The sequence below is a fragment of the Prinia subflava genome, chromosome 3 (genome assembly GCF_021018805.1).
Source record: "Prinia subflava isolate CZ2003 ecotype Zambia chromosome 3, Cam_Psub_1.2, whole genome shotgun sequence".
NCBI lineage: Eukaryota > Metazoa > Chordata > Aves > Passeriformes > Cisticolidae > Prinia > Prinia subflava.
The window spans coordinates 19192811-19216853 of record NC_086249.1 but is presented as its reverse complement, the minus strand read 5'-3'; the positions used below and the strand labels follow the sequence as shown (position 1 = coordinate 19216853).

The 24043-nt window shown below is 38.4% G+C and overlaps 1 protein-coding gene across 1 annotated transcript in view; it reads right to left on the bottom strand.

Moving 5' to 3' along the window:
* The window catches only part of KPNA1 (karyopherin subunit alpha 1), a 50100-nt gene that overhangs the window by 12972 nt on the left and 13085 nt on the right, over positions 1-24043 (bottom strand). Inside the window, exons 3-11 of the mRNA XM_063394258.1 lie at positions 23599-23706; positions 21795-21894; positions 21145-21239; positions 17906-18037; positions 9846-9934; positions 8447-8546; positions 7719-7882; positions 6487-6565; positions 4101-4226 (exon numbers count right to left, since the gene is read on the bottom strand). Of these exons, the coding sequence (XP_063250328.1) occupies positions 4101-4226; positions 6487-6565; positions 7719-7882; positions 8447-8546; positions 9846-9934; positions 17906-18037; positions 21145-21239; positions 21795-21894; positions 23599-23706 (993 nt within the window). The remainder of the gene's footprint in view (positions 1-4100; positions 4227-6486; positions 6566-7718; positions 7883-8446; positions 8547-9845; positions 9935-17905; positions 18038-21144; positions 21240-21794; positions 21895-23598; positions 23707-24043) is intronic.

Genomic DNA, 24043 nt, shown 5'->3' with positions numbered 1-24043 from the left:
TAATCTGTTCTCAATAGAAAGGCAGATGATCTGTGATAAAACACCCCAAACATTTAAAAACTGCTAAACACACACATGCATAGACTAAAGATTTTGTTCAGGTAGATTAGGCAAATTCTGTTTAAACAAAGGAGAGGTTATTCTAGCCTAACTCATTTTCAAATAAAGATGTGGTAACAATTTAGAAGACCAAGGATTACCAGGGATACAGATAAAACTCTTCAGCTGAAGCCTCACTTGTGCCTGAGTAGTGAATACCTGGTGTAAGAGTTCTGTGCAAACAAGGACAGGCATCTACTCGTTCTTTTAAAAACAGGACAATGAGGTACAGTGAATACTTACAAAGAAACTGCAGAAGTGAAGACACTACTGAAATAGATTCTGGTGCACTAGAATTCAAGTTACCTCTAGGACTCTTCACAACTGTATCTTCAGTAGATCAAGAATATGGAAATAGAGATCCCAAAGTTTTAATAAAATGCTCTAACAACAAACTACTTTCCATTGTCACTTCTGATATGTCTTTATGGAATGAATATATATATTCATATATATGTATTCATTCCATATATATATATGAATTTTTTTTTTCCATTCCATAAACTCCATATATATGAATATGTTACACCTTGTATAGGTATCTGGCTTTCTAAAGCTCAAGTTTGGAACATCCCTATACAATTACACATCCTAAAGCAACCCTCCAACACTTGAGAAAAACCACAAACTTAAGACAATGTGTCTGGTTGGTCTGTTTCTCAGAAAATACTCTGAGACTTTCCAGAAAAAGCAAAAGTGCCCTTCTAGAGAGAATATACTGTGTTTCAAAGGTAGTCTTTGAAGGGATAAAGAGCAAAAAAAGACTCTTTACTGCAAGAAACACAAAGGCAAAAACATTTTTACCTTGGTACAAGCAGCAGTAACTACCTTCTCTGCACTGCTACTTGCACAGCAATTACAGTTGCTGATGTGTGGAAAAAAACAGTGGTACAGTTGCTGATTTTACACAGTACTTTTTGTTAGAAATCCAACTAATCCACAGATTAACGCACAAACCACAATAAAGGCAGAATCAAAATTCTTGGAGCTCTACCAAGGTTAGATTAACCATATCGTTCTCTGCAGCTGACAAAACCATGACCTCCAGTGGTAAAAACAAAATCCTGCCTGAGAAAGCCAGAGCAAATACCACTGTAGGGGGTTCCTTTCCTCACAGTCCCACTTCCATCTTAGTCACATCTTTACAGCAAACAAGAAGGACCTACAGAGCTTTCTACCTTCCTAAGTTTTTGGGTTTTGCCTACTCATTTCCTAACATAAGGATCTCTGAATGTTAGATGAGCACTCACTCTCATTTTCAGGCATTTCAGGTATCTTAGCCAAAACAGAAGTATCTTTCACAAAGGTATTAACTTTATTTCCTATGCTTTCTGAGATGAAGCCCTCATTGAAGGCATTGAAGCTTTATGCTGCCCCTTCAGTGGCTGAATGTACTTTGTAAGGGAGAATGTAAACCAAAAAGATCCCAAGTGTCACCTGCAAAAGGTACAATACATTTATTCCTCACAAAAAATATGCAGCCTTTTCATAGTCTTGTGCAAGTTTTCTGCAAAAAGAGAAGTAATTCCACCCCACAGGTGATGAGGGTTAACTACTTCATGCTAATTCTGATCATACAGAATGAGTAACCCAGAGTCATCATTGTAAGAGCAGCAATCAGGCTGCCTTCCAAGGAAAACACAGGCAACAAGTACGCCTTGGCTACTTTTGCCAATATATTAGCAGGTTTGGTTCACTTTCTGTGTAAACATTGTTTCTTCCAGGTTACTCATGAGTAATACAAGTATTTAGAGAGTCTAATATTTCTGACATTTATTGCCATTCCTCAAAGAATAAATGTCTCCAGCCAGACTTTCATGCATCCTCTGCAATCTCTGAAAATACTTTATGTATCCAGTGAGGGAGAAACGAATTGAAAAACATAACCTAAGAACTCAATTCGATTTACATAAGAATACGATTCAACTGCCTTGATAGAAACATTTGTTTTTATCAGATAAAGCCTGGTTTTAGGGCCAGGTTGGATGGGGCCATGGGCAACCTGATCTAGTGAATGGCATCCCTGCCTACGGCAGGGGGGTTGGAACTAGATGAACTTTAAGGTCCCTTCCAAACCAAGCCTTCATGACTCTGTCATTCACTACAATCTCTTTTTCCAACACTTCTGCAAAAGAGAAGGAATGAGGCAACGTTCTTTGTACTGGGTTTGCACAGCAAGGTTTTGGCAGCAGTGGGGGGAGCTACAGGACTGGTTTCTGTGGGAAGCTGCCAGAAGCTTCCCCCGTGTCTGACAGAGCAAACGCCAGCTGGCTCCAACATGGACCTGCCATTTACCAAGGCTGGGCCCACCAGCGACAGTGACAGCAGCTCTGTGGTAACTCAGCTGAGAAGGGGAAAACGTGACCGGGCAGAAGTAACTGCAGCCAGAGAGAGGAGTGAGCATACACGAGAGAATCAGCCCTGAGACACCAAGGTCAGTGCAGAGGGAAGGGCAGGAGGTGCTCCAGGTGCCAGAGCAAAGACTCCCCTGCAGCCCATGGAGATCCATGGTGAGGCAGGACACCCTCCTGCAGCCCATGGAGGTCCATGGGGGAGCAGAGATCCACCTGCAGCCCATGGAGGACCCCAGAGCAGGTGGATGCCTAATGGAATCTGTGACCCCATGGGAAGTCCATGCTGCACCAGGGTCCCCGTAGGACTTGTGGCCCTGTGGAGAGAGAAGCCCACCCTGGAGCAGGTTTGCTGGTGGGACAGGTGACCCCAGAGGGGACCCATGCTGGAGCAGCCCGTTTCTGAAGGACTGTCTCTCATGGGAGGGTCCCCACGCTGGAGCAGGTGAAGGATTTCCCTCCCTGAGGAGAAAGCAGTGGCAGAAACATCCTGTGATGAACTGACTGTATTCTGCACTGCCAAGGAGAGGAGGAAAAGAATCAGGGATAAAATTAAATCCAGAAAGGAGGGAGGGGTGGAGGAAAGGTGCTTTTAAGATTAGTTTTACTTCTCATTATCCCGCTTTGATTTTGACTGGTAATAAATTCTAATAATTTCTCAAGCTGAGTCTGGTTTTCCCTGTGACAGTAATCAGTGAGTGACCTCTCCCTGTCCTTAACCTCAGCTCATGAAACTTCCCTTGTATTTTCTCTCCCCTGACCAGCTAAGAAGAGTCACAGAGCAGCTGTGGGGGACACCTGACATCCCATCAGGTCAAACCACATCCCTCAAAGATAAGCAAAAAATTCCCTAGTACAGTTGTTCTGAAACAAAGCTCCATATTCAGGGAAAAAAAAAAAATTAAGCTGTTTCTTCTCATCTAGCCAAAAACTTTTCTCTGGGGAAAAGATGTTCCATCTCTCTCATTTATACCACCTGGAGACAAGTCCTGGGAATTCTTCCTGATGGCTGACACTCAGCCCCGACTCAGAAAAATGATTTGATCTTCTGGAGCCTAATTGACAGAAGACTGGTATAAGGGTGTGGGACTCATTTGCTTCTGTGTGCTACCACTTAATAGGAAGGGATTACAACATTTAGTGTCATCAGAAAGGGCAAATCCCAGGACATGTTAGACAGCCATTTATGGAAATTATAAAAGGAATCATAAGAAAATATAAACAGAAATAAAGTACTTTCAAATGTATGTCTGTGTCTGATGGTGAAACCAAGAAATACGTGAAATTACTTGATTCTCAATGTTTGTAGCCTATTGTTTTCATACTTGAGAATTTCTGTATCTTGGCAATTGTCAAAAGCAAAAAGCAAATTATTTAAGACAAAATTTTCTTGAGCTTAGCCACGTTTTGGCATTTTCTACCATGACTGTCTTCCCCCTTATAATGTGTAGAGGATTAGAAAATGAAATTATTTTAATTTGGAGATGACTGGGCCACTGAAATATTCTAATTACACAGAGTAAAATATTTATTGTATGTTATTGTATGTATGTATGTATACACACAAATATGCACTTCGTGCACCAAAAACCACCTGTGTTCCTTCTAGTCTGCAAGACAAAGATTACTGATCATAGCTGAAAAGGTTACCTGGATCTGGGCTTTGTTTCCAGCTGTTATATTAGATATTGTCCAGCATGCTTCTTTTTTGATAGATTCTTTTGGGCTGCTTAGCAAGTGCAGCAAACTCTGCAGGGCTGAACAATTCAGAATTACCTGAATACAACAGGAAAAACAAAACACACCTTAGAAGAAATTTAGGATAAAGAATGACAGGAACAAGGAGTACAATGTCTTGAAAATATAAGAAACATACCTCATTCGATGGTCACAGAGATTTTTTTTAAAAACACTAAATATACACAAAAAAAACCCCCCAGCAACAATTAAAAAATAAATGTTGGCAGGAAAACTAAAGATCAAAACTACTAAGTCTTTCAGGTAAGAGATCACATCTTCATAATGATTTCCGTGTGATCTGAAAACTAGAAGATACTAAGCACATTATGATCAAACAAAAATAAAATTATGGTATTTTCCTGTACTTTTGTACAATTGTACCTGTATAGCAGTACAGGGAAAAAAGGCCCCAAGTACTTCTGTTTTCCACATCTGCTGGCACTGTGGTGCAGAGTGTGACCAGTGTTGTATCCAGAGATATTATGAATGAACAATTCTTATTTAAAACATTACAAAAATTGAAAAAACCTTGCAATTTTACAGTGCAGAAAAATAGCAGCAAAATTTCCATTTCCTAAAAGACCAAAGTACAACAGAAAATACCCCAGAACGTGGATGTTACAAGACAGCAGCCTTGATTATGTCATGTGTGACAGTGAAAGACTTTTTGACCCTCTAAAAGGGGGTAACAACATTTAGAAAATGAAAAATGGACTGTCTTTTTATTTTAATTCAATTCTAACTTCTAACAATGAAGCCGAAAACTGAGAGAGTACATCACAAGCACAGCAGTTTTGCCTTGTGTGGCAAAAGCAGACACAGGAAAGAACAGTGAGGTACAGAACTTCATGGGAAATACTCCAGTCAAGCTGAATCACGAGCATGACTTCTGATCACAGAATCTGAGGATTTCATTCCCTTGTTTGCAGTCCCCCTGCTCCATATTCTTAAAATCTCTGTACTCCCCACTAAGATTAAAAAAGCAAAGATTATGTTTCAGGATTTTATCAGTTGTCTGCTGGGACAAATTTTTTTTCTTCATGTATACTATCTATGGTTTTAGCTGTGTTCTAGCTCTGGCAACTGTCTATAGCCAAAAATGAGAAAAAAAGTAAAAGTAAGTTTGTCCCTCAAGGTTACACAGAGAAGTTCTTGAAGAACTGTCTTGTACGTTGCACTCATATTCAGAAATGTATCAGCTCTCAAAGATGGGCTCTTCCTTTTGATTACTGATTTTTTCATGCATCTTGTAGCACTTTTTAGCATACAGCACAAGCTGCAAGACTATCAAACTATCCTACATATACAGTTCTCTAGAATTTTAGGAAAGCTCATGGTATGCTCCTTGGAAAAAAAACCATGCACAACAAGTTTAAGCTATTTATAACTATATAAATATATAGTTATAATTATTTATAAACTATAAAAAGTTTAAACTATTTTTAAATTAAAATCTAAGATTTATGCAGTATTTAATAACCTGCATTGCATGTGAATTAGTGATCCCTTGTGGTTTTATCTTTAGGGAAATTATGAAATCACACCTCAATCATTTTTTATGACTAATCTGCAAAACAAATGCTACTGAGAAAAATCCCACAATGCCTCTGCAATTCAGCTACACAAAATATATTGTAACAATCAAAAAATCATGTTATCTTCATCCTAGGAATAAGATATTGAAACAGTGCCCTGGTGCTGCTAACACATCTTTAACTCTGGTCTCAGAGTCACAGAACTACAGAAGCATCCCAGTGAAAACCCAGTGCCTCTAAGGACCAGGTTTTCTGCCTTCCAGTTTAATTCCAATGCAGTGGTGGGAGTCACTGCCTCCTGCTGACTCTTCTCCAAACAAATAGCCAGACACAGCCACACACCACCCAAAATATGACCACACACTTGTTTTCCATCATAAATTTGACAGAATTTCATCATACATATGATACATTCATCACAGATTGGCAACAGCACTGAATGTGCCAGGTTTTTGATGGCACTACCAGCGTACATACTAAGCAAAAAACTCAGCCTAAGAGACAGACTTGCTTTAAATAAACCAAAAACATCCTACCCTTGAGGGGTATTGCACAGCTGCCCGCAACTCCCAGACACAGCTACCTAAGAACCATCACCAGGACTGAACAGAAAAACAGAAAACCACCACATTTTGAAGCAGTTAGTGTCATCCACCTTCACTTTCAATCTTCAAAAGGAACAAGAGGAGCTGCTTGTAAAGATTACAACAATTAACAGAAAGATGAACTGCAGTACAACACAAGAGAAAGTTAATCCATACCTGGGTCTGGATATCATCTCCTGTAACAATGTTTCCCACAGCTCGTAAGGCAGGAGATACAACCTTGTAGTCATTGTGCCTAAAGTTGACAAAGAAAAATGTAAAGCAGAAAATGTAAAAATCAAAGCATCTCCAGCTTCACATTCTCAAGGAAGGAACATCTCTCAGCCAGGTGAAAACTTCCCTGATAAATTTGACTTTCATTATCTAAATAAACACTCTGATTTTAAACTAATGGTAAGCCTTTCCAGGGTTTCTAAATATTTAGACCTTCAGATGTCATTCAGCAGCATAAATATAAAATTTTGAAAGAACAGAAATACTTCAGAGCACTTCCAAGCATACTTGGGAGGAAAAAGCAGTTACCTTTAACTATAAAATATACTTAATGTAGCACGCACAAAGGCTGAGAATGAGACAGAAGAACAGGGATAGAAGCTGTGTGTTTAACCCAAACCCTGTTTGATCATCTTCTGTCATCATATGCATGCCTCCATCATCATTGCTAAATCAGGACTGGAACAGGAAAGGTGAAGTAAGGATTTTTCTTCTCAAATGAAAGCAATTCTTTATAAAAAGTTACTTAGAGCCAATCTGTTCTATTAATTAATCCATCATCACATTTGCTCCAATGTTAGAGGCCTTCATATTCTTTTTATTTACATCACTGAAAGCCATTACTCCTTGTTCTTAGCCATTGAATGGTCCTTGTCCTGACCCTGGATCTGAAGCAATGGCTCTGAACAAGGCTGGTGTCTGTGACCCCCAGCTCTCACAGCAACACTTTACTGACCAAAGTGTGCAAGTACTCTTCTACAGTAAGGGTTGAGTAAACTGTATTTCAAGTCCCTGGTACTGTCAATTCTAGTAAACTGAACTGTTTCTTATATTTTTATCTTTGATATCCTTTTGGTAATTTCCCTGTTAGGTAACTATAATACGGAGTTCAATGACACAAGGAAACTTTCAATGTATATTATGGATTTTACAAAAATGTAGCTTTTAGGTGCAGGACAAAATCTCTTAAGAAACAGCAAAATTAGTACAATAAAAGTTCCATTGTTTTTCCTACTCATGACAAATAGAGAACACTAAACAGCGAGGCAAAATTAAAACTCAAGTCTTGCTCATTGGAAATTACAGCATTTCAAGACCTATTTAATTAAACTCCTTATTGTTATAATCTTGATGTCAGGGAAAAGAGTAACGCTTGCTTGCAACAGATTTCTTACATCAACAGTTCCACAAGTCTTCTGCAGACTCCTGCATCAATCACAGCCTGGATTTTATCATTTGGGCCATCAGACAAATAGGACAAAGCCCAGCAGGCATCAGCTAATACATCTGTATCGTTGACAAAGAGCAGCCAGGAAAGCACACTAAGACAAGGTGAAACCTGTAAGACATTAAGAGCAGATACATACAATTAAAAGGGCCAGAAGATCTATTATTATGTCAGCTAATTTTGCATGTCATTACTGGATTAGGCACTGGCATCTTAGGATTCAATACTCAGAAAATTTCAGACCTAGCTAGCACTTCTGTGCAGGACTGTAGCTACACAAGCATGGAGAAGCATGAGCATGTCTCCAGAAAAGCACAGCAGCAACTCCTCAGCCTCTACAGAACAACATCTGCAAATGAAACTCAGACTTGTCCACTAAGATGTGCTGCTCCACAACAGCCAAGATGTGCAGAGTTTTGTTCTGCTATGGGACAGTTGTCTCCAGTACACAAACAGTAACAAAAAGTTACCAGGCAGCTGTGTTAAAACAGTGGTTGTGAATGTCTGTCCAAAGGACTAAACAAAAAACTTCAAAACGTTTCATCGGTAAGAAGACATCAAATATTTGAGAATTTCTCTGAAACATTCCTTCTGTTCAGATTAAGTTTCACCACCTTAAACTAATAATATAGCTATCACAACTTCACAACACATTTTCTTTCAAGCATCTCTTACCTTGGCAAAATCAGGAGGAGGATTTTTCCCTCTGCAGAGGTTGGACAAAGCCCATACAGCATTTCGGGTCATAGTGAGACGATTCTGTTTTGAAAGCAATCTAAAACAAACCAACAAAAAATTCCAACCCTTGTTTCCAAAAAATCCAAGTCAGGCAACCCCATTAACTTTGTGAACCATTAAATCAAACTCCTTTTAACATACACGAGGGCAAAATATGATCAGTTTTTCCTATAAAAATACATCCTAAAGAAAATCATCCTTGATGGCCACTAAGATACACATATCTTAGTATACACGTATGCATGCTAGATACAGGAATCTAGTATCCCAACAGGAACAGTAAACATTACACTAAATTTCACTCAAATGCTTAAGACACCAGCGTGGCAGATTAACAGTCAAAAAGGTTCAGGAGTTGTGACAAAATTACTCTAAGGAGGAGGACATGCAGATAGTTTTGAAAAGTACTCTCGTAGCCAAACTGCACTTTTATGTCAGTCTCAGTCCATGAGTCCCACTTTGGCCTCGGAAAATGCAGAAAGGCAAGACCCAATTTTCCCACAAGTGTAACAATTCAGTTTCTTTTTCTCATAGCCATCTCCCACTGTACCAATGTCTATGAGAGTATGGGAGAATTTCCCTGCTGCAGAGTCTGCAAAGGACAGAGACGAGTGCTCTGGATATGACAACACAAGATGGTGTCATTGTTTCAGCAATAATATGCTCCTTAAGCAGAGGACATCAACACAATTAGCAGCTAGAGAAATGACACGCAGTGGGATGTCAGTGACCTGGATTTGCTCAGCCTTAGAAGGAGATGGCACGAGCAGAGATAAAAGTGCTGCCAACAACACTCTAACAGGTGGATACAGAAACCAGGAAGCCAGATCCTTCTCAAAGGTGCAGAGTGACAGGACCAGAGTCACCGTCACAAGGTAAAACTCAGAAGATTCTGATTAGGTATCCGAACACTCTCACCACACCATGGTCAAACAGTGCAACAGGTTACCCCAGGTAGTTACGGAATCTACTTCTGATGTTCCAAATTTGACTAGTTAAGTAGTTGAGCAATCTAATCTGATCTCACCTGCTATGAAGAAAGGCTTTGACTAGATGACCTCCAAAGGTACCTTTCAATTTAAATTATTCTGTGACTCTAAAATAAGCCCAGACATCCACCCACACTGTAGAATAAAACAGTTCCATCTTAGCTGCTTCTAAAACATGTTTCAATTTTAGCTTCATTTAAAAAAAGTAGTTCAGGACTTTCTTTTAAAAACTCTGATTAGTCCATAATAAAAGAAAACAGTATTATTATTCTTCAAGGCAAAACCCAAATTTCAGTCTTATCAGGCACTCAAGCAAAATTCTGGAAAACATATTAAAACACACTTACTGCAATAAAGGAGGCAAGATATTACAGTCCAAGACATAGTCTCTGCACATAGTGCTGTCTCCAGCAATGTTGCCAAGAGCCCATACCGCCTGCAATGAAAAAGAGAATAAGAATAATAATTGCTTTTATTCTCAAAATTGCACCAGGTTAATATATGTATTAGAGTTGGGAGATAATCTGCTCTCACTGTTAGGTCCTGGAGAACATACAGAGGGGGAATGCACTCTTGCTGTATATTACAACTTGTATACACTCAAGCTCATTATAGGAATATTTAGGATTCAGGAATCTTTAGGGAGATCTAAGAAGAACACCATAATAGCAAACATGTATGTCTCCAGACTGTGCAGGCAGACATACCCTTGTTCTGTCCACAATGTAAGAGATGAGCTCACCTCCACAGGCTTAGGAATACTCTGATTCTACACTCCTTGTTCACAGCTAATTTCAAACCAGATGTTTGTCACACAGATCAAGCAAATCTGTGTCTACCCAAAAGTGTTTGTGTGGAACAGCCCATATTAGTACTTACTCCAAAGCCATAAAAGCATGCATTGTTTACACAGCCATAGATAAAAACGAGAATCTATGTTCAAGATAAACCAGTATTCCAAATCAATGAGTTCAGATGGGCCTGGACATATATTTTTTAAAATAAAACTATATGAGACAGAACCAGTGCTGCTGATTAAGTCATATGGCATGGCCAAATGTAAGGGCTTGGACATCAGTACTAACTTTATTTTGAGAAGATCAAAAATACCAGAATTAAAGCAGCATGAAATCCACCTTCTGAATTATGATGAGAATAAAAGATTTAATTAGTTTTGATTTACACATTTGGGGCAAGTGGTGTTTTTTATGTCACTGTCCACTAGCCTAAGAGCTAAAACTTTAAAAAGCAGAAATAGTCTAAGTCAAGTATAAAAACAATTTTATGAATTCCATGCAAATTACAATATTTTTGTCACACAGGAAAGCTTAAGAAGTTCACTTTTACTCTTTACTTCAAGTCAGCAGAAGACTAAGGGTCATATCAAACAGATACATGTATCTGCTTATTTGGTTGGTGGCTTTACAGACACATGCATCTACACAACCTCTGAAGTATTTCCAATTCTGCATACAGAGGATAAAAGCAATCCTATTTGTCCTGGAACAGCAGCTGAATGTCCGCCCCAAATTTCTCTTCAGTTGAAGGCTCTGTATTTAGCTGCAGTAAAATGAGCTACAGTGCATAACTATTTCTCCAATTGAACAAAGCAAGTACCTTACACAAAATAAACATATTCTTCCCTCCCTCTAGCCCTATGTGAAATAAAATGATCCTCTAAAAAAACTGACAGAATTGCTGAATTTTTTACCTAAAGGAATTTTTTGGATAATGCAAAATAAACATATTTATTAATTTTCAATATGGTGTAAATTAATTTAATGCATTAGATTTCTCCTGTAACATGTTTTTAAAAGGTGGCAAAAAGATGCTACTTTAAAAAACAGGACTCCAACCACTCTAGAGGCCTGAATCCACTAGCAAACCCTGCAAAACGAATACAGCTAAAACCAGAAGTATATACAGAATGTAGATATAGATTCCAGCTTGCTAGATACAAAATAAAGACTCCTCCTCTGTACCAGTACTACCAACAACAGCATAGGATCGGAGCCATTGAACAGCAAGTTGTGAAGAGAGCAGGAGACTCTTCTGGGGAAGGATTAGTTTGTTTTGTTTTCTGCTGTTCTCCAGGCTTCTGCTGCCAGCCACAGTCAGAGGCAGGGCACAAGACTGTACTGGCCTGTGCTATGAAACAGCACAGCCATTATTGCTATGCAATGTTTTCCCAAAACTGATCTTCATCATCATTTTTCATTCTAATTTTTTTTTTTTACAACTGTTGTGACAATAGTTTATCTAAAAATTGTAACTTTGGGTCTGGCAGCTTCTTGGACTCAAGGCACAGAAGACAGCTACCAGAAAAATTCAGCTTAAGAGACAGAACATATGCCACCTCCTGCAAGATGTCACTCATGTTTGAACTTTAAGGAGCCACATCTGTTGCTCACCCCAATATTTGCCTTTCAACAGCAAAGAGAAGCCTGAGGAATGAACCAAAGATTTCAGACAGTTCTAAATAAATCTGTGAATCTTCTAAAAATACTTGGGGGGGGGGGCGGGGAAGTTAGAATTTGCAGTAATTCTCTTTCACTGAAGAAGTGAGTAATTTTGTATGAGGACACGGTCTGCTTGCCTGGACATCCTTACACAGGTAAAAAATAAGGAAGTCCTATTTCACTTGTCTGTGGTCTTTGTTTCTGCCATTATAGCAATACCTATTTTTAAGGTTGATAAGAGTGATAATCACTTAATCCAAGAATCCATTCTGACCCTGAATGACTGACTGGATTTGCAACAGCAAATCTCACATCAAAAGGTCTGACCAGAGATGTCAAATAGCACCTCTGCTTTCCCATTCTTAAATTTTTTTAAGGCAAGGAAAGTCTAGCTGAGTAGTCTGGTATCATAGGACCAGGTAAGAGAAGATGTTGCAAGAAATCCTTGTAATGCTAATGACTGATAGGCCACAATATGCCAATTAATTGAAATACCTTTAGAAAAATAGGCAGTGTTTCATTTAATAAGGAAGATGTCTTTCCTTAGGGAATTACTTCAGCTCTTTAGATAAGTAAGGAACCCAAGTCAAGCTCATTTAAACTCTTCTCATCAAACATTGCCATAAATGCAAAGCTCTGTCATGGTTTCCACAAACACAAGAACAATGACAAGTTTCTTCAGGGTTTGTTTGTCTGAATAATGTTCAGTGATTTCCACTTCCTCTTTTGTGCACTCATGAAGATGCAAATACTTGCCACAATATTTTGGCTTTGGCTTCAATTCTACAGAACTCTAGTGTTTTCATGTTCATTCCTGGATAGTTGCAGAAGTAAAAGCATATTTAATTCCATTAAATTTTACAGCTTAGTCAATCAAAAAAATATTTGACTAAAAAATTCCATTTCAGTACCTTCTACTATCTAAATCCCAACTTAAAGATTACATCAATTTTAAGATTTGTAGCCTGATTTTTTACACCACATCTTAGGTAGAAAGCTGTGTGCAAACTGAAAGTGCAAATGTTGCCTTGTTAATTGACAGCATCTATTTTTATACACTTGTATAAATTTCCATTTATTGCTAACAGTCAAGTAGGGTTTGCTGCAAATCTTTGATTTATTTTCCTCATCACTGAACTCAAGTTTTTTTTCCTACAGTGCTGGGCAACTTCAGTAGTCAGTAAAAATGAAGTGCAAGTCTTGTAGAGTACTGTTGAACCATATGCTGCCTTCTGTGAGTAATCCATGTGCTTTTTGACAACTCTCCGCCTTCCCTTGGATTCTGAAGATTCTCAGCCATTATTTCTCTGGATAATTAAATTAAGGGCTTAAGCCAATCACCAACAGTGTGCAGAGTTTGCCTCTCAGTGGAGAAGAAATATTACGAAGAATCAACACTTTTCTCAACATTTGGATGCTGACTTGGGAAAAGCATCCAGTGCTGAGATGAAGATGGTGAAGATTAGCCTGCATACAAGTGTGATTGGCTAAGTGAATACAAGGAAGGATACCAGAAGGACACATTCCTAGGAGATGAATGTTACTATGTCCTAACACAGAAAACACCATTCTTTCAGTGGCTGGGGTGGTTATAGCTCCTTCTTCTCACATCTCATCTGATAAACAGAGAAAGTAGCTCATCCTCCCACCTGGACTGTTTGTCCTGATTTTGATTACCAAGAGCTTGCTAACAGGACTGCTGATGTAAAAGTCAACCAGAGTGGGGACACCAGACCCACAGGTCAGCTCTGCCAAGCAAGTGATGGTTTCCCAAAGGAAGAGCAATACAACTAGAAATGGAAAAATACTGAGGGAGAAACACACTGGTTGCCTCAGCTGAAAATGCAAACTTTCCCAAAGGGGAACAGGGCAGCTGGGGATGCTCATGCCACCGGCTGTCCAGCAGAGCACAATGACACACATCTGTCACTGTGAGACAATCTTGATCCTCCTCGACAGGCAGCACAAGGCCTTGCATGGGTTTTGTAGGAAATTCAGTGTTCATCAAGGAAAGCCACGTTGACATCTGAGTTCCAAGTAACACAGCAGGGGAAGTCAGGAAAGAGCTGCAGCTAAGACACTGCTGAAACCACATCAACCCTAAGCATGTCTAAAGGGCTCTCATGGAGTCTTTCAATACAAATAATTTCAGGCAGGCAGATAAAAATTTCTAGATGTCTTTTGGAAGAAAAAGACCATGGTAAGTGGAAAAGGGCTAGGACATATGCCACTGACCAAACCTAAAAATCAGTACACCCAAAACAGAAATGGGGAGAGGCAAGGAGATGTAACCAAAGTGTTTTTCGTAAATAATGCAGATGTAGATTCTATGACAAACTCAATTTCTCTGATGGGGAAAATGTATGCTGAATGGTTTGACCACTGACCACAGAGAAAGACTGACACACAATACAAGTAATGAAAGAGTTAAAGGATGGTAGGCTAATTAAGTGAGGCCTGCACAGCTTAATGGGAAACAGATCTTGTAAAAGCACGTACGGTATCATCATTTCATTAACCTACATGTTGCTTATTAAACATAGCTATAAAGATTCCCCCACAGACTTCTATGAAACAGCTGATTTAGAATCTTCACAAGACTCAGAAACCAGCATATGCAAAGGAAAAAAGCATGAAATTAAAACTGGTTACAAATATAAAAAATATATATTGGGAACATTGTGATCAGAAGATAAGGTACACTGATATCTGTTCCTGAGCCACTGCTAAGGGAAACTAGAAATATAAGACAAAGTAAACATGTAGATCTTTAAAACTGACTTACCATAAAACAAAAACACTGGATAATGACTAGTCAATAAGATATTATACATATTTTTGTTTATGCTATGCTACATATCCAAAATCATGTTATCACCTAACATTTCCTTCTGTAGAACTGCTATCCCAATCAGAATAAAGTATGACTTCCTAAACACAGCCCTCAATACTTCTCTCTCTCATCTTTTACTATATGATTAGAGTTAGCTTCTGGCCCCTCTGCCCTGAACACGTCATTATATTTTATGTATTTTCTTGTAGTTTTGTAATTTGTTGCAAATGCAGTTGCTTGCAAATAATCTTCACAGTACTACTGAAAGACATAATTAGAGTGATCACTTTAGGAGAAAATTGTAGCCAAATATCACCTAGCTTCAGAAATCCAACTTGAGAACTCCAGGATCAGACCTGCTCAAAACACAGGTCTCACTATAAAAATCACTGCTGAGTTGTCCTCAACTACAAAATGAAGTATTTCACCTTGAGCATTTAAAATCCCCAGAACAAGTATCCACTTACTGAAAACTGAGAGAAGGAAATCGTACCGCATCAGACACTAAGCTGTACAAACATTTTTCTCACAAACCTACATTTAGCTTAATTGTAAGAATTTCTTCCCTATTCTCCTCCATGCACTATAATTTGTTCCAACTTTAACAAACAGGGTCACAGTGTGACAAATAAAAGCCTCCTTTACTACCCACTCATCGGTTACCAGGGCAACAATCTGTGCATACACTGAATGAGACAAGAGTCATCTGGAAAAGTACTATGCAACTGTGTACTACTGCTATCCTGCAATACTGAAGAACAAGAGCTAACTTCTCAGTGCTTATATGCTTCTAATTTTTGTTTCAGGTGATACTATGGTGAAGTGCTTGGGGCTTTTTAAAGCTGTTGGGAAAAAAAGCAGAATTCCTCTTTTATTGGCCAGCATTGAACCCCAAATCAGTTGTGAGCAGGGCTGCAACATCCAGAGCTGCAGCACAGAAACCCACTATGAAACAGTGTAAGTAACACTTTGCCACAGAACATTTTCCTTCTTCAGCACAGCTTACTAGGGAGCAATTTGTAACAGGTACTTTGAGACTACCAGTAAGAGAGAGATCATGAATTTGGCAGGACCTGAACTGCATGGAAGAATATCTTCCAGTAATGATAACCAAGCCACTCTGCCTGCCTGCAATCTGATTTTAATAGCCAGCAGTTTATTAGGAGGCAGGGAGGGGGGCAGGAGCCAGATAAACTACTTAACTGTGGCCCCTAAGCCCTTCCGTTAATTCACCCATCTTAAGATTGAAAGCTGCACAACTTAATCTGAACAGGTTTGTTCCTCCCACCTGCTCTCTGAACATCAGCAGGGATGATAACAACCTAAAAAAAAGGCAAGTTAGCTCTTGCCCAGAAGATCAATCATTAGGAGAAAAATAAGTAAGAGTAGCCTTGACTATATACAGAGCACCAATCATTCTGCAGAACAGCACTCTTTAAGCCATGGCTGAATTTGGAAAGCAATGCTACCAAGTTCAATCCCCAAAATACAAAATCTGAAAGGCTCCACGTAGCTAAGTCTGGATGGATTTTCACACAGGCAGAACACAGCATTTATCTGCCATTTTGGCAAGCTCCCTATCACATTTCTAATTTCTACAACAACAGCAGACTCAACTCCTCAAAGCTAAAGTAATGGACAAAAAATACCTCTTATTTTCTTTAATATTTTTTCAAACACCTGAATTCCATTCCTCTTTAAAAGCCTTCTCAACAATAATTCAATCTGAGACAGAACATTGAAAATGGAAAGATACAAAGTGGAGTAACTTGAAAGCTACAAGCACCTAGGAAAAATATCTGTCTTGTGGAAAATGTTAGGCAGCCTTAAGTACAGGTGGTACATTCTGAGCCAGCTACAAGAAAGAAAGGTAAGTTACACAAAGCAGTCCAATGTTTATGAGTTGGGACTCCTCCAATCATGCATCTCAGTACAGCCAAATGCAAGGTCAGACATCTAGGAACACAGAATAGAGGTCACACTTACAGGATGGAGAACTGAACCCTGGAAGTCAGTGACTCTGAAAAGAACAATGGATCACACTGGGTAATCAGCTTAACCTGAGCTCACAGCCAGCTTCTGTGGCAAGGAGTCCCAAAGACACTGGATATTCACACACCGCAGCATTGAGCAGAAGTGAAAAGGAGGTACTGCCTCTGCGAACAACAATGCTGAAAGTGCTGCTGGAATAGCCAGTGCTTGTCATTTCACCACCACAAAGAGATACTGAAACTAAGAAATGTTCAGCAGAAGGCCACCAAAAAACAAACCAACCACCACAGAAATGTTCTCAAAATGAGAATTCAGTGCTTAATTTCATTTACTCAAGTAAAGCCTACACTATGGTCTGCAAGTAGCTACAGGAAAAAACACAGAACTTACTAATGGTGTAGAGAATGTAACAAGAGCAATACCTGGACCCAAAGCTAGTCAATTTGTATAGCAAAGGTACATACTTTCAAGTTAGGATTAAGATTGGCTGAAACTAAATCTGTTAACATCATTAATGTTTCATCACCCTAAGTATTCAAAGAAAGATTATATGTCTGAAGTACCTCTTTGTTCAAATACAAGTTCCAGATCTCAAATGGAAACTACTGAATCCAATGTTTAGTTTGTGCTTCACACTGATCCCTGTGGGCCTTAAAGAATATTCATCTATGCTATAAGGAGCTTGGAGAACAAACAGTAATTTTTACTCATGCTTTATCTCCAGGAGAAACAGGCATGAACTTTTCATATCTACAGTAATTATTTAAACAAGGCTCCCTGAATTCCTCAATAGACAGAAATATATTAACCTGTTCGAGAACAAAATTAATTACCTCATTAGCTATGGTTAAATATATCATTTCCAGAAAGAAAAAAATACAGTACTTGCTTAGGTAACTTAGCACATACTAAACACAAAGCAACTGTTGTGCGAAATTGCCATACACTGCATTTTCTCTAAAGACTTTCTTACAGGATAACCTTGTTCCTTTCCAGGGAAGGAAAAAAAAAACCAGCGAAACACCAAACAAACAAAACAAACAAGAAGTAAAAAAAAAAAAAAATTTCTCCAATTCCACAAATTAACACACACACAAAATTCAACACTGCTCTCAATCTTTACCTGTTCCTGTACATCTTCAAATTCTGAACTAAGCAGCTCTATGAAGATGGGGACAGCTCCTGCTTGGATCACTATTCGAGTCTGAAGAGAATTTCCAGAGGCAATATTTGTCAGTACCCACGCAGCTTCAAACTGAAAAACAAAATACAAGTCAGTTTACTAGGGGCTTTCTATGCCACAACAAACACGGAGATGAAATGTCTTTTAAAACCAGAGAGATCTGTCAGATTTGGCATAGGAAAAACGTGATATTACTAATTAACAATTTGCAAAGAACCAGAATCATATATTTAAGAATTATCACTATCACTTGAAACAAACATTTGCAGCAGTTTCTTATGAGAACATCAGGCTTGCTGTGGCTTTTCAAATCTTTTTTTTTTTTTTTTTTTTTGCTATGCATTTATGTTCACTTTGCCTTCCTTACTGGAAAGAACTTGTACACAAAACCATGTGCTTTCCCACATAACACGACACCTGCATTCACTGAATCACCAGTGATATTCCTGAAGATGACAGAGAAGACATTGTTTGACAACACGTCACGGATACGAACCAAATAAAAGATCTAAAAGAGATTTTAAAAAAACCCAAACAAAGAATAACAGATTCCTAAAAAACAACTCAAAGTACTTCTCTCTAGCTCTGGTGATCAGTACTGATGTCAAATGTTATCAGTGTTTGATGCTTTTATTCACAACTTGAAGCAGAAGTGAGATACTGAACAAACACTTTGCATCTTTTAACTGTTTTTGTCATTTATTATTTTAATCCCATCTTGCAAAAGCATTAACTTTTTAAGATGAAAGGCAAATTTTAACCCTACCTGAGACCTCAGGCCTCAGAAAACATAGATTCTAGAAATCCACATTTGAGTAGGTTTCTGCATGCTTTCAGCCCAAAAATTACTACACTACACTAGCAAATTTACATCTTATCAGGTACATTCAGAATCTATAGAATTAGAAGACTGCTAAAAGTTGAATGAAAAGTAAAAACCAACAAACAGTAAAAATGGAAAGTTGTAAGCTATAAATAAGCGATTTTGACACTACCACAAGATGCTGTTCCAGCACTGGAAATACTGACATAGCTTCAAAAACTATCTGTCTCTGTCTCAAGAGCAGCAAGGACTTCTACTTAGGGTTTAATCATAAAAACAACTCCTGCTAAGGAGTTGCACCAAATCCTGAAATGTGCCTGAAATAAGAACTCGAGAATTAAGCCTAGACTTCTAAGGCTTTTCATTTGTGTTATTAAAGACTCTGGTTTTGAAAATATAATTAATTACTACAATTAACACAATACAATTAATCCTGCCCTTCTGATCAACTGAACAGTCCAGTAAGATGTGATCAGAATAAACAATTCCAAAATGCATCACTGCCATACACAAGGACTATGGGCTGCAAAATAAAGTAGAAACACACCAAGTCAAAACTGCAAGATTCATCAATAATGAACAAGAAGCAAAACAGTGTGACCAGAGCCCAAGACCAATATAAAATGTTGCTTTCCTGTAATTCTACTTTCTCTGAAGCGAGTATCCAGTGTTCTGAGGTACATTATAACATAACTATTACTCATCTTTCAACAACAGAGGTTTCTTATCCATATTTTAAAGTTTGTCCTCCAGCTTCCTACCAGTACCACCAGCTTGAACTATTCACAGCTTACAATTACACTGTCTCCAGTGTCAGTCACAGAAAGGCTAGAGCGTTTCTCTGCTCCTTCTTCTCTGTGGACACCTGATGCTCCAGGATGTGTAAACTAAGGAACAGTCACACATTAATGGCAAAGACATCCGTGTGGTGCTGTTCTTTTTAAAGATTCCTCTCTCCACATGAGACAAATGTTCTTGTTCGTGTATGGCTAAAGTGACCCCAAAGAACCAGCAGAGGTTTTTAAGTCTTTCATTCACCTTGAGTAAAAACAAGATAGAGGAATTCTAAAAAATTAGGCCTTCCTACCACTGATCTCAGAGGCCCAGTTTTTACAGGATACTCCACTGACAACATAGTGAGAACTTCCCAACTGATCACAGCAAAAAGTTCTGCCTGTAGATCCTAAACTGCCAAGCAGGCAGAGAGATTTAGCAAGATGGAGGAAATTCACCCAGGTACAATGGAATATCAAGAGCAACATGTTCAAGCTTGTATTTTCACTGCTTTCCTACAAACTCTTTAGGACAAGTTTGCACATTTCCACTCTGTCTGATTTTTCCTATTTCCATGTAAAAATCAATACATGTTACACCAGAAAGGCCACAAGAATTGCTTCCATTTATCTGCCTGTCTCAGGTTTCTGTGTTAGACCCCTATAAGTAATATAAGGCATTCCAGTTTTTTACATCAGATAGCTCACAAATTTTCCACTGGAGTTGAAAACCAACCAGCTTAAAGCTGATACATATTCTTAGTTACTGTCTCCAGACTCCTCAAAGGAAGCTAACATATCTCTGGAATTCTGTGGATAACAATTTCAAAATTAAGACTTGCAAATGCTTTCTCTAATGTGTAAAAAAAACCTGTATTTTTTTGCATATTTCCAGTCAACAAAATTTGGATTTCACATGGCATTCACAAACCTGTTGCCTTATGCATTTTGAAAGGACAGTGATTCTAATCTAAGTGTTGTCTTTAATGGTTACATGTAAACATATTTTTTCCTTAACCAGATTAATTGTTTTCTTCCACTTTCTATTAGCCAAGAAACACTGACCAGAAAAATGGACAGCTGGAAATAAGAAAAAGGTAAAGAAAAATTAACCACCATTGTAGCACACATAATTCAGTTTTTTCAAACCACAGTAAGGTTTCCAGCTTTCCATGCTTACCATTACAGATTGTATTTATAATTCTAAATTTTTTTTTTACTTTAACCCAAAATTAAATCCTAATTTCAAAGATTTAAAACTGCCTTCAATTAGTACAAAGAAGACAAACATTAAAGTTCAATTTAATAGCTTTTCATCTGTTGATTTCCAAATTTCAAGCTCTGTTTTTGCTGGAGTCTGAAGACCCCATCCTATCCCTCAATGCATGTCAGACTTCTCACTCTCTCTCTTCCGTCCTGCACCCAGAGGTCTTGCCAGAAATTCTGAAGATAAAATAGCTTTTTTAGCATAGGGAGGAAACAGAGGAAGTATAGCTGAACAATTCACTCATTTTTTCCTATCTAATTTGCATCACCAAATGCCTTCCTAAACTAGGAAGCCAGATATGTTTATATTTTTATACCTGTAATGTACAGTTTTCTTTTCGTTTCAGGAACTCCACAAACCTGGCCACCACTCCTTGTGTGCTTATGACTTCATCTATTGGAGGATTTGGCTCTGTTTAAAATAAGAAGTTAAGTTAGACACATTGATCTCTTTGTGAGGAAATTCTCAACTCTGCATCAAAACAATATCTAGTGACATACTGACTGCTCTTTTCTTGGAGCGTGTTCTTTTCCTACAATACTTCAGTAAAAGGCAACAGATTCCTATCTGCCAACATAGGAGAACTCTGGAGTTTTGAGGTCCTAGGATAACACGACTCAATGCACTGATGCACTCAGTAGTTTAGGCAGACTGGTTTCAGAGCAGCAGCTCTGTGCAGTCACTCTGGCCTGCACACGTGCAGAGGAACTTTGGTGTATCAGCACGTCTGGGCCACAGAGACACTGCCTACAACATTTAAACTTACATCCAAGAGGAGATATCACATCTGCAACACTCAGTACAGATTTCAAGAAAAGAAGTGACTATTACATACATCAAGCTGACAGTGTCAAGCAGAGCTTGACCCAGCAATTTCAGTGTGAAACTCAAGTTTGATTGCTGTCAAAGTAAAACCACAGGGTAGGGAGGCTTCTACATTTTCCTCCAAGTAATTTCAGCCCCTACCTTTAGAAAGCAGCTTTCGGAACTTCTGGGTGGCTGAGAGCTGCTGTTCTGGACTGTTGGAGAAAATCATCTCAATCATATCAGCGGTGATGACTGCACTCTAGAATTTAGGTGGGGAAACAGAATGAGGGTGGATAGAGAGCAAAAGGGGACAAAACCTGGAATTAGTAACAAACAGGTTACATTTGCTATATCAGTATAAATCAGTATAATAAAGCTTATTTCTAAATAAAGAAAAACTTAGGTAAAACCATCATGGACAACAAAGGAACCATTATATATGTACATCTACATAAGACAGCATCATTCTCAAGTGCAACTTTGCTTTACTGAAAGCCAAAATTCAAATTTTCCCCAAGACATAGCAAGAAAATTACTCCTCAGAATTTTTCACTGCTATTCTCTCCCTTCCTCTGAAATAAATGTAAAATTGTCAGCTTTAACAAAAGGTAATTATGTTAGCATTTAGATTTCCCTAACATTGAAAGTCAAGTACACTTTGACTTACTCTCTTACACCAAAATGCATAGGACCTGTCATTTCTAGAAGAGTTGATGAACCTAATGCTTGTTATCAACATCAAGCAGAGGTATTAAATTTTCCATAATACTGACGGTTTTCAATAATACAACTAAATTAAATCAGCAACCTCTTATGCTAGGTAAAATCTGACATTCTGTTCACCACACATGTACCCATGTAAAGAACCATATGAAAAGTCAGATTTTTTTTCTTCCACTTTTAATTTAAATTTTTTTCTTCCACTTCTAAATCTTCAGATACATCTGATCCCAACCCTTAGACAGACAGGGAGACAGATGACAGTGCTGAAAATACTTAAGCGTTGTCTGTAACAGCCAACAGCTCCAACTGTTAAGAGCCTGAAATTAATGGCATTTAACACAACAAACTGTGTAACGACACTATCAATTAGGCAAAAGCATTTCCTTACTTTTTAATCTCTATTTGTTTAATATAAGCTTCCACACAAATGATTAATGGTATTTAGGACTTGCCTGATATTTGAATACTATCTTGAAGAGTAAAGCCATATCTACCACAATGTTTATAAGCATTTCTGTTTCTTAGTAATTTTCAAGGCTCATATAACCAATAGCTCAGCCTGATTTCTATGGAAACATCACTTGCATACTCTGAACACAGACACTGTGAAAATCAGCAACACTTCTCAGTGAGAACTGCACTTTCCTTAAACTTTTCAGTTATAGAACCAAAACCCTTACCATGTTTTTTTCCAGGGAGAAAGTAGAAAAGCATAATTCTCACAAGAAGTGTTTCAAGGTCTCATGCGGACTGTAAAGCTAGGTCTAGCAGTGCTTCCAACACAGGTTAAAAATGGTGCCACTTGAAAGTCTGCTAAGACTTCCACTGAGCCCTTTTCAACTTTGTAAATTGCAGTAACATATTGCCTGATTTGTATTTTTATGCTTCAAGCAGTATGAATTTCAGATTAAAAAAACTCTGGGCAACAGCTGATAGAATCACCTGTAATGGTGAACACTAAATCCAGGAAGTGACCAACCTGCCAGGACAATGACATTTTGTTTAATTTTCTTGAGCATATATCCTCTGAAAAACCACTTGCTACATATCCCTAGCATTTTTCTCTCAAGTAATCTGTTTCTGGGCGGTTCATTGAGACAGGTGTTTCAGAGCTGTTCATCTCTGAATGGACATTCTTCACGGGCTCTTCACATCATTCTGGAATTTCATTCCCGTCATGTCCCTGCACAACAGACTTGCCCAGTTTCGACCAACACTGTATTCATTTCTCATCACTTACAGAAGTCATCTCCATGTTGTTCATCTGAGCCTCATGGAAGCCCCCATCTGACATGACTTCCTCCTCTGCTTCTTCCTCAGCCGTTGCAACATTTCGGCGTTTGAACAACTACAGAGAGAAAATATTTAACATATATATATAATATATATATTACATCGCCAATATATCCACAGCATGTTGCATTAGGCTGCTATAAAAACTACACATGCTATCAGCTGGGAGAAGGCAGTACATTGGCTACAGGACTTCAACTGACAGCACGTGCAGAAAGCTTAGCCATGGAGAAATGAAAACAAATGGGCTAAAATATTGGTTCCTAACATCTCTGCAAAATGTTCACTGATACCCCCTTCTCTTCTTCGCCATCTGCCTCTATCTACAAGCTGTCTAGCTTCCACACCACTGCTTTCTTGCAGAGGATGCTGGGGTTCAAAGACCTGATAAA